Source organism: Seriola lalandi, unplaced genomic scaffold (assembly GCF_002814215.2).
Source record: "Seriola lalandi dorsalis isolate HSWRI2012SDOR001 ecotype SW California unplaced genomic scaffold, Sedor1 jcf7180002054554, whole genome shotgun sequence".
Classification (NCBI taxonomy): domain Eukaryota; kingdom Metazoa; phylum Chordata; class Actinopteri; order Carangiformes; family Carangidae; genus Seriola; species Seriola lalandi.
In genome coordinates, this window is record NW_019525107.1 from 1,197,663 (window position 1) to 1,208,770 (window position 11,108).

At 36.8% G+C, this 11,108-nt stretch overlaps 1 protein-coding gene across 8 annotated transcripts; it reads right to left on the minus strand.

Moving 5' to 3' along the window:
- Positions 1-1,069: 1,069 nt before the first annotated feature.
- LOC111661910 (membrane cofactor protein-like) lies at positions 1,070-10,088 on the minus strand. Of its 8 annotated transcripts, XM_023415604.2 has the most exons (13): positions 9,976-10,087; positions 9,074-9,164; positions 8,785-8,967; positions 8,480-8,579; positions 8,216-8,292; positions 7,914-8,093; positions 7,605-7,787; positions 6,694-6,807; positions 5,319-5,354; positions 5,171-5,218; positions 4,661-4,712; positions 3,011-3,071; positions 1,070-2,644 (listed from the first exon to the last, which is right to left on the minus strand). In XM_023415604.2, exons 2-13 carry the CDS (start codon positions 9,129-9,131, stop codon positions 2,642-2,644), a joined length of 1,095 nt encoding a protein of 364 aa, XP_023271372.1. In that variant the 5' UTR covers positions 9,132-9,164; positions 9,976-10,087; the 3' UTR covers positions 1,070-2,641. The 8 variants fall into 8 exon arrangements, with proteins under 8 accessions (XP_023271372.1, XP_023271373.1, XP_023271371.1 ...); XM_023415605.2 differs by lacking the exon at positions 3,011-3,071; XM_023415603.2 differs by having other exon boundaries at positions 1,070-3,071.
- Between the last annotated feature and the right edge of the window lie 1,020 nt (positions 10,089-11,108).

Genomic DNA, 11,108 nt, shown 5'->3' on the forward strand with positions numbered 1-11,108 from the left:
CTCCAAGGTTGACCGATTTCTTTTGGTGTTCAGAGTCTGCTTTTGTTTCTAGCACCATTTGAAATCGGTTACAGTGAAGGACAGATCTCGTCTTACCTTGAGGAGGATTAAGCATACGCATGCTCGAACTAAGCTGTGGTCTGTATGTTACTGGCTTTGCATTGACTTGAGTGAAACCTTGTCACATTACCATTTTAAACAAATAAAAAAAGTAACAGTACCATAATGTAAAAATACTCTATACATAAAGTATTGCATTTTAAAGTAACTAAAAATACACAAATGTTACTAGGAAAATGTATTGTTGTTAAAGACAGAGACATTTCTTATGTTTGCATCTATAAAGTAACACAACAGTAAAACTAATGTAATCAAAAGGTAAGTAAAATATTTGCATCTGAGATGTAGTGATGTAAGCACAGAGTAGCATAAAATTAAAATAGTTAAATAACACTACTTTAAAATTGTACACAGGTAACATAGGTACTATATTTGAGTAATTGTAGTTGTGACTTATGACATTCCACCACTTGATGTCTGTCAACTTGATCAATTTCCCAGTACCACATCCACAAGGGGGCACTGTCATATAAAATATCACATCAGAGGGATCCTTTTTTTGATTGGTCTCTGTGCCCACAGTTGGTATTTCAATTGTGTTTACAGTAGCTATACTGTTCCCATTTTAATCTTCAGTGTTAAAAGACATTTTATTTCTTAAAACATGATTAAAATACTTGGGACATCAGGGAATATCCGTTTAAAAACTAATAAATCATGTCCAAGAGTTTAATTTTAACAGGTATAGGCTTTAAGGTGGACACATTATGGCTGTAAAGTATGGAGAAGCTTCTTCACATATATTCTGTACATGAGATGGCTCTTCTGTAATATGAATAAAATGATCTATGATCTACAGAAACTAGATTTGGAATTGTGTGATACATTAGGTTTGAAATATTTGTTGAATATTAAAAGCACAAGCAGTTTTCTCTGGAGCACTTCATAGGCTCCGTTCTCACTCACTAGCATGCATAACATACATAATAACACATGGAACAACAGAATATATGTGAACAGATTGGCACAAGTATTTTAATGAATTTCATCAACTTTTCATGCTCCATTCCTTGAGAGCAAGTCATGAAAAACACTTGTGTAGACATAGTGTATCTGCACATTAAAAGTATATTACGAACGGATTGGTGAGTCTTTATTGTCCACTGTTTAATTTAGCTAACTGATTACAAAAGACAGTGGAAATATAAAATCAGTTTCACTTCCACCTCAAAATGATACAAAAACTGCCACAGATGGCTCGTTTTATTTTAATAAATTAAGTTAAATTGCTAAGCAAGTGCAAAAATATTTAGAGATCACATCTCTATGTGATCACAGACAAAAACTGTGTATTCCTCTGCAAGTACTCCTCTTTCAAGATAGTGAATGATCAACAGATATTCAAACCGGTACAGACAAATATACAATGCAAATCATTTAGAGAAAAATTGAATTTCTTTATCAGCAGAAATTAATTTAACTGAATTTGGTGAAGCTACAGGGCACTGATAAACAGTATTCTCCTACCACTGCCCTGGGGCGATCTCCAAAAATTAATAAGATGTAGAAATATTTTATTTATTTATCCATCCAATTAATATAAGCTCGTTTCATTTCAGCTCAGTGTGACTCTGTCCTCTGCCCCGCCAAATCACCCACCCTAGTCGAATCACTGAACAATGTGCCAACATATAACATATCAAATGATTTACTAGAGGCCTTAAACTAAGGTAGGCCCACAATTAAGAATTTACTTAATTTAATCCAACAAGTACGTTAACATTTATGCAATTCAAAAACAATTGACACACAAGCTAAAACACTTGGCTATTTGCATTAAGGCTTATGAAACATGTCTTAAGTCAGGCACTACGCTAGGGACTGTTTTACAGTTCCCACTGTTCTCTCTCTCTCTCTAACTCTCTAACAGTGAAAGTCAATTTTACAAGACTGGAAACACATTTATCAGCAAGGAGCCCCTCTTTTATACACAGAAGCTTCTTCTGGGGAATTAAGCATTTCAATTACACAATTGGTGTAATATTGGATATAAATCAATAGTTACGGGTTTATCCAGTGTGTTTTCAAGGATCAAACATTTTTTTGTTTTAAATAAAAACAAACTGCAATTCAAACGGCTGCATTTATGGTAAAACATTCTTTACAGATTTTGCCTGTATCAAGGCATTGGCATAGCTGAAGCTATATTAGACTGTGTGGGCTGTGCTTGGAGTCATAGTGCAAAGATGAAGTTTCTGATAAACATGAAATCTAATTTCTTCATAATCACGAAACAGAAAAAGCTACTGTGATGTTGTAAAGGAAGGTATCCTAGACAACCTCCAGATTGAATTATAAAAAAAGGAAGTTTGGATGGCCTATCAAGGGAGCCACTTGAAATATAAGCTGTGAACTGAGATCAATTTGCTGAGGCTTGTTTGCATTCAGATACTAATCTTCAGGTGGTTACATGAACCTGTGCCTCTCTCATGCAGAGCACAAGTACATTCGGCGCTTCGTCCGGTGGCGTTCCTCCTCTCAAGGTGTTTTTACACCACGCAATACTGGAAGAAAAGGGCGGTCACTGCAGGAAATAAGACAGAAAGCAAACTTGTGTAAATGAGAATTGTTAGACAAATTGTTAAAACTTCTAATGTGCTGTGAAAAGGAGGAAAAGTTAATAAACATTATTTGTGAAGGGTTTGAGGAGAAGTAACACAGGCAGTTGTCCACCTGTCCAACAGCCAGGTTAGTTAGCAGCTCAGGATAATAAGGGGAAATGGGAGAAAAAAATTAATGCAACAATACAGCAAAGCATTTACATACCTTATGAAATATTCTGGAATTATCTGCCTACAGTGTGACACATTGTTCTTGCTTATCTCATGATTGTCTGTTCATTTGGCATATATACGTGAGTTCAAGTGTGCTTAGTGGTCCATCTTCTTACCGAGAGTGGTAAGTCCTCTCCATCTTTTGTAGGCACATTGTCGGGATAGTTTTCATGAGAGCTGTAATCCAATAATGACTAGTCAACATTACTGCTTATGTATGACCCAGCAGACAGGAAGGTAACAGAACTCAAGGAAGTCACCGCAAACAGCCTCTTGACTCACCAGCATATAGAATATACAAAAGAATACCACATACAAACACAAACAATAGCCCTGTGTGCTGCTACACATCAATCTTTTACAGCCAGAATGTGCAAACTTGTGTGGGTGTTACTTTGAGATACAAAATACTACCCCTTTGTTTTTGAGAGCGGTCACCACAGTATCATCATGGATACAGTCAGTCATTACTGCATACGGAGCTTGCCATTACACTCAAACAAAAGGTTCAAGAGCTGTTTTATATTCGTATCTTGTGGCCCCATGTGCCAGGATTTGAAATATTATTGAGGGGAAAAAGCTTAAATTCACATAGTACCATTTGGATCTTCAGTTTTTATTCAAAACAAAAAACATTTGAAGAGGCTTTTCTTATGTGGCTATAATACCACAAAATGTGGTCACATTTTTGTAATCATACTTCATCGACTGACGTTACGGGCCAAAAGTTGTGAAACTTTTAAGCTTCACAACTTTGTAGAAAATTTAAAATTATGATTTTGAAGATGCTCTCCTATAGAGCTGTAAGGCATTACACAGAAATGACTCTGCCCCAACAGGAAACACAAGGCGTTTCCTAAAATTTATTTCCTCAAATGTGTCACAAGGCGACCGAAAACAAGCCAACAGAAAAATTTTATGAGCAAACAGGAACTGTAGATAGTACTTTGAACAGTGCTGTGGCTGAAGATAATTTTAAAGACATTATCTGTCCTTGGTTTAACCCATGAAGCACAATCAAGTTTCAAAATTACATCAATGTTTCTAATTATTAATCGTAATCTGTTTTGACAAAAAAATAAATAACGCTGATAATAACAATAATAATAATTATAATAATGATAATATGTTGCCAAGTGTTCCCGTCACCCTTTAGACCTTACCATGGGAGTAGGTGTGCCATATCAGCTGATGCAAATGAAACATTAAATTTGTATGTCATTTTATAACTGTGTTTCCTCTTTGGTCATGTGAATGTGATGTCCTTGAAAACAATAGGAAATTTATATTTAGAAAAGGTGTGCATAAAGAAATCAGATAATGTAACCAATGCATACCTAGTAGTTAATACTTGAACATGCGTAATTGTCTACATGTTGCACTGGGCTGACCTCTACATCTGATTGCATTCGTCAACACATGATAAAGAAAAACCTCCATAAAGCACTTGGGGCAGAGTCTTTTCCACTGAGTTACCGGCGGCTCTGCGCAGGAGAGTAAGGGCTTATTACAAGTGGTCCCCTAATGACAACGTTGATACTGTGGTAGAGAAAATCCTTCAAGCCAAAAAGCCTCACACACACACAACATCAACATGCAACACTTAGTAATACGTGACAGAGAGAAAAGCTAGACAGTCTGAAAATGTTGACCAAATACAAAACAGAGACTTAAACAAAAAGGCTGGAGAAACTGTGAAAGCGATCAAGCAATGTTAATGGTCAGGCTGTGATGGTTAGTCTGCACAGTTGAATAAAACATTTTACCTCTTTTTTTTCCTATAGAATAGGTAACCTCCAGCGCCGAGTGCTAAGACTACTATGATGAGAAAATAAAAATGGAGATAATGATGTGAAAAGGATTGACCATGAAAGCAACAAATGCACTGGTGCTTAACACCATCCTGAAATTAAAAAAAGTTAGATTGGTAGTCCCAAAGAAATCATCATGAAATCATTGCAGCAAATTTATTGCAGTTCAGAAATGATTATATAAACCTCATACGTGCACTCCTCTGCAAAATGGATTTCATGTACAAAACACAAACCACAGTTGAGTGACAAAGTGACACGTCCAGCCATGACTGCACAAGTATATTCTAATGGCTGAACATGTGTCAATTTGTTCTTATTTGTTGACCCAAGTAAGAACATGATGCCCTCTCAGTGTGCTGTTATATAACCATGCTGTTCTTCTGAGGACATCGTGATCTTATTTTGGGCCAACATTATCTCGTCACATTTTTGATCTACTGTTCAATGAAAGTTGAAACTTACCTATCACTAAAACTCCAACTACAATCCCCACCGTGTTACCTCTATTGCCTGTAAAAAAAAAAAAAAAAAAGAAAATGAAAGAAAAAGGTGAGGACAGAGAAGAGGACAGAAACTTATCCAACATAACACATTATTTTTGATGACTTACCAGGCTCTGTAGGTTTGTCAGTTGGATGAAGACGATCTGAAACAGAAGTACAGAAGAAATACTGGAATTACTGGCTCGCGGTTGCATGCCTCTGCCACTCAGACTAGTTTCAGGTTACATCCTTGTTCGTCCAGTCATATAAAATATTAACCGTTTGTGTGAAATTTTGTCATAATGTCTGTGTGAAGTCTTGAGTAATGGCTAAGAAGTGTTTCGCCATTGTTTCTTAGGTCACCATGACCTTGACCTTTAGCCAGCAAAATCTAATCAGTTCATCCTTCAGCCCAAGTGAATGTTTGTGTCAAATTTTTCACAAACCGAAAACAATACACCTCAGCTCTGGCTGTCGCTGGCGTGGAGGCATAAAAATCTGTGTACTGTATCTTATACAGACATAACAACTAGGGCTGTTATTGAGGTTAAGGGCATTATGGTGTTTAGCAATGGCTATAGTGTGTTAGAGCCGCTGTTAATTACGTGTGTGACTGGACTACAACAGGGTTTGCTTTACACACACAGTATTTTGAGAAACTTGTAGGGTTTTTGGATGTTTAGTACAAATTTCAAGCCAATCCAGTGAAAAATAGGCAACATATGAGGCTTAGAAGAATACACACGAAGAAGAAAAATGAAATCGCTAAAAAGTAATAAAAAAAAGTATTTGGAGTAGAGCTATAGGATTTTGCAAGGTACCGTCAATTTAATTGAAGTTTTCAAATGATTTCTTTTTAGAAAATCCATGATATTAACTGGGGAAAAAGTTCTGAATTCTGAGTTGGAATGACCCTTTAGCCAACTGGATTGTGTTACACTGCAAGTTGCAACCTCCTGCAAAGGTCAAAACTGGAATATATATAAAAAAATTTACTTTACTAAACTTTGGCCAACTACAAACATATGCACAAATGCATCACGGTTGCTCATGAAGCAAATCATAAAATGATTATAAATTACGGGTGAGAAATATAGACAAAAATCCTCCATCTGGTATACTGCCATTTTAAAAAGGAACAATGTTTAGAGAAAACAGATGTCCATTTTGGCTAATCCAGTGAGTTCAATAGATACAAAGCAAGGTACAGTTAAATAATTCATTACATTCATGCAGAAAAATCATAAAAATCCAGTAGTGGTGTTCAACTGTCCATGTCATTGTAAACAGCTCTGACATATCACCCATCGTCATATCACTCAGGCCTGTTTTACCAGACAGCAAGTAATATGAGCAGAAAATGAAGGCTTGTTTATACTTGTAACATAGCATCACTAGGATCGACAACTGTCACCCCAAAAAGGCTTTTTTGGCCCAATCAAATTTCACAGTTTCATCAGGCACACTATAGGACTGGTGGTTATGCATTAACATGGATTCTACCTGTTGGTTTCTTTGATTGAGTGGTGGGTCTAGTGGTGGTAGTGGTGGTAGCGGTGGAAGTGGTGGAAGCAGTGGTAGTAGTGGTAGTAGTGGCTTTAGTTGTAGTTGGAATGACTGGAAAAAACATGAAAAGGAGGAATCAGGACGGTGATACTGAAATCAGGGATGTGTCAAAATCACACTCATGCAGTAGTTCATTTAAATTACTGCAATCTATTGATTCATAATTAAGAGGCTGTAGAAACTAGCTCAAATTTGTTTTATGTTAAAGTTGTTATTATGTGACTGGGCCCTCATTGCCTTTCTAAAACTTGTTCCCATGAACAAACTGTGGCCAGTATTCTCCTGACGGTGTTATGATACATCCTAAACTTTTTTTTTTTTAAGAAGTTGTCCTTATGCTACATCTTAACATGCCCAGAATTATACATATAACTGTGAGAGATTTTTTTATGCACTGAAGCCTTGTGGAAATGACTGAGTCCATAACTGAATGCTACTTCAAATCTTCTCTTTGTACCTAAGTCAACATTTCTTTATGATCTTGTGAAATTGATTTGGCCAAAAGAGGATTATGGGAGAATACTTTCGAATGTACTTCATGGAATGATCAAGGAGTTTTAAATAGTATCAGTAGTTATTTCACAATATGAATAAAAGACTTTTGAGTCAGAGGGGAAAAAAAAAAGAAAAAAAAAAAAAAAGAAAAAAATCGGTGGAAACCATTTTTATAATGGTGGTGTGCTAACAACTTCCTTACTTATTTTGAAACCCCATGCAAAAAACATCATCTGATTAAGCTAACCACTTGTAGGAATGTATTGAAATTAGTATAATATCACATTCAAACAAAAAAGGTTAAATTGTCTTTGCAGACCTATGTCAAGTGGTAGCCTTCATTTATGACTTACCTTTACATGTTGGAAATGCAGGTGACCATTTACCATCTATTTGACATGTCAGGCTGCCTTCTCCTTCCATGATGAATCCTGTGTTGCACTTGTAGGTCACCAAAGATTTGTATTTATAAGGGGGCCGAGCACCCCCACTCCAAATAGCATTTTTAATAACAGGCTCCTCACATTCAACGGTTGCTGGAAAAGAAATTGGAAATCAATACAGATGTTCAAAATAACCTACTCCACAGTAGGTGAGAGAATTAGATTACACTGGAAAATGTTGAGAAATATGGGGATAAAAACACATTTAAACCCACTTACCGACACATTGTGGAGGGTTTGGCGTTAATATTCCTTCGTCTGAACATGATATGGTTTTTGCTCCCACAAGTGTGTAATCTCTCTGGCAACTGTATGTTATAGCATCTCTATAGGAATACATGTCTTTCACTGGATTGAAACTGCCACCCACAACCGGAGGTGGTGGTTCACAAACCACCGCTGCAAAGTACAAATGACATCCATTAGAATGGAAACAGGCTTTTTTTTTTTTAATTTTGAAAGTCGTATGTACAGTTTCTGTTGTTAGTCATGTGCTTTGTGTAACACATTAGATTACCAACCTTCACATGAAGGCAACCTGCCAGTCCACCCCTGTGCTTCACAACGGATTTCCTTACTGCCACCAACTGGCTGGAAACTAATTAAGGGGAAAAATAAGACATCATCAAATTTGTCCAACTGAACACCCACTTTAACTGGAATAAGTTGATTTTTGACTGGGAAATATAATGGGTGTGGACATTTTTATATGGAAATATGCAACTCACAACTGTATTTTAAAAACTAACTGAACATAAACCATTAGTAATTGGTTTATTACTAACCCAGGGTTGCAGACAACCTTGAGTATAGCGCCGTACTCAGTCCCTTCAAGGTAATCAACGTTTCCATTGATAACCTCATCAGTAGCGCCACAGTTCCTCTCTGCAAAAAAGAGAAAGCTCATAGGGACTGATTTCCTCCCTAAAATGTATTTGATGAAAATACTCACAAATGACTTGACAAACTGGATAATACCAGTCACTCATTTCTATGTTGGTATGAGATTTTTGGGAGTATTGTCAAAACTGGCAGCGCATGATTGCTGCCATTAGACATGTGAATGTAAAAATCAAATGCTAATATTCACTTTTGCAACGGAGCTTAATGGTACTCCATTTGCCATTGGTACAAACAATCGTTGAAGACCCTCCTGCAGACGTGTAACCAACATCACAGTCAAAAGAAACTGAAGACCCATTCGCGAATGTTTCTAGAAGAATGTCATCTCCCCTCAACTGCATGTTGGGTCCTGGCTGAGGTTTCTCACACTCTTGAGGTAGAATAAAACAGAAAGAACGTTAACTTAAGACCTAACACCAGCTTGTGTAGCTAATCACATATATAAACACAATAAGCTTATCTGCACTGCCACTCACCTTGAGCAGTAATGGCAAGACAAAGAGTGCTCAGTAGAAGGAAGTGAGTGACACCCATCACGGAATCGTTCAATAAGTCACTTCTCTCTCTCTGGTAAAGAAAAACGTAAAATACAAAAATTTAAGTATTAACTTAGCGATGATTCAAACCAAAGAAGGCTGGCTCTTGAATTACAGATATGAGCAAACGTTAACAGATATCGGTAACAGTTACTAAATCATCGACATTACGTCAGTTCAGGTTAAAATGACCAATATCAGAAATAATAACAAATATTTAGTTGTAAACTGGTCACTGGCTAACCTTTGGAGGTATATGCGCGCAGCCTTGTTATGGTCCTTTGTCACGTAGATAAGAAAACATTTAGCCAAACACCATTCAAGATATGTCGATATTAGCTAGCTAACGTGTCACTGCTTATACAGCTAATCTTACCGAACTACTTTACAACTTGTCTGTAACGACCGTTTCGACCGGGATATTCGGTACAAGTTTATAAACAGTAAAACACAAAAATTCAGATGAAGCAGTCAAATGTCGGCCCTTAAAACTAGCATGTCATGCGTGTTGCTGCCTCTGTCTTCCTTCCTCAGAAAACACGGGGCGGTAACGTGTCTCAGTAAAGCTAACGGTGTAGTTCTTGATTTAGCTTAATAATCTGAATACGACCAGTAGGTGCTTGGGGTGGTGGGAATGTATTAAACTGTGTTCTACCTAGTGTCGTAATTCGCTGATAATCAATACATTATTAAAGTCAAGAATATACATGCGATCTAGTCAATCAACCCACGTAACATCAACAAACGAAAGTGATACAATGATTTAGTCGCGTTAGCGTGGTATCACCGTTCTGTCTTCGGTTAGTTTTGTTACTGGGGTTTGTTTAAGCATTATAACTTACCTAATAACACGTAAAGAATCACAATTGCAGCTGCCGTCTTCAAAATGGTGAAACTGGTTTTTGACCGCTGCTACTTATTGTCGGAAGTGGGCGTGGCCTTACGGTGCGTTCCATTTCTCTGGAAAGTGGGAAATAGAAACGGTGACGCAGATCTGTCCAAAGGGATCGCATGTTAAGTAACCATCTAAAACCATGGAACTTGAATGTAGACGAAAGGAGAGCACACGGATCTTGATTTAAGAAACCGTATGTAGGTTCTTAAAAAACCTTTGGTATATATTGCTGCCTTATATTTGCCCCCCCCCCCTACTTAGAGCTGTTGGGTCAGTAAGTTGTCAGTACACAGCATTAAACCTAAGCGTAAAGAAAATCGAAGGGGACAAGCAGAAGGTGTAACCATCATTTTTTTGTTACCTTTAAAGTTAATGTGAAGACTATTCCATAAAATGTGACCTCGTTTGAACCATGAATGGTTATGACTGATGTGAATGTCATGTATTTATGCTATCTGTGTATTGTGGTGTGGTTATAGGCCTATGTGTTTCTGTTGCAATTGTACAGACTGTAAAAAGAAATCTATATCTCTATATCTCTGTCTGTTTTCTGGTGGCCAGTCGTTTGCCATAATTTCCATGGTAACAATGGGAACAAAGCATTCACAGAGAGTGATGAAAAAGACCCAACCCAGGCAGAGTCAAAACGTGGAAGTGATGCATTTCCTACTGAGCAAAAAGTTAAATGTATTTGTAAAAAAAACGATCCTCTCTGACTATTTTACTAAAAAAAAACAGTTGAAACCATAGTACCAAATGTACAATGGTAAAAGCCATGAGATTTTTTCCCCCTTTTTATTTCAGTTCTTAGTTGGAATAATTTTTGGAATACAAAGTTTTATTTTTTTATTTATTTATTTATTTTTTATATTTTGACATTTAAACTCATATTATAACTTAATACTTAATCGTTTCTGGCAGCTGTTATATAGTCCTGTCGACCTTTGACATTTTTATCAACTGGTCTTATGACTAAGACTACAATATATTTCCTCCCCATAAAACAGCCTACCACTGATTCATTTTTTATAAAAGAGATTAGTTACCAATATGTGGGTGAGGTATTTGCATTACCTCATA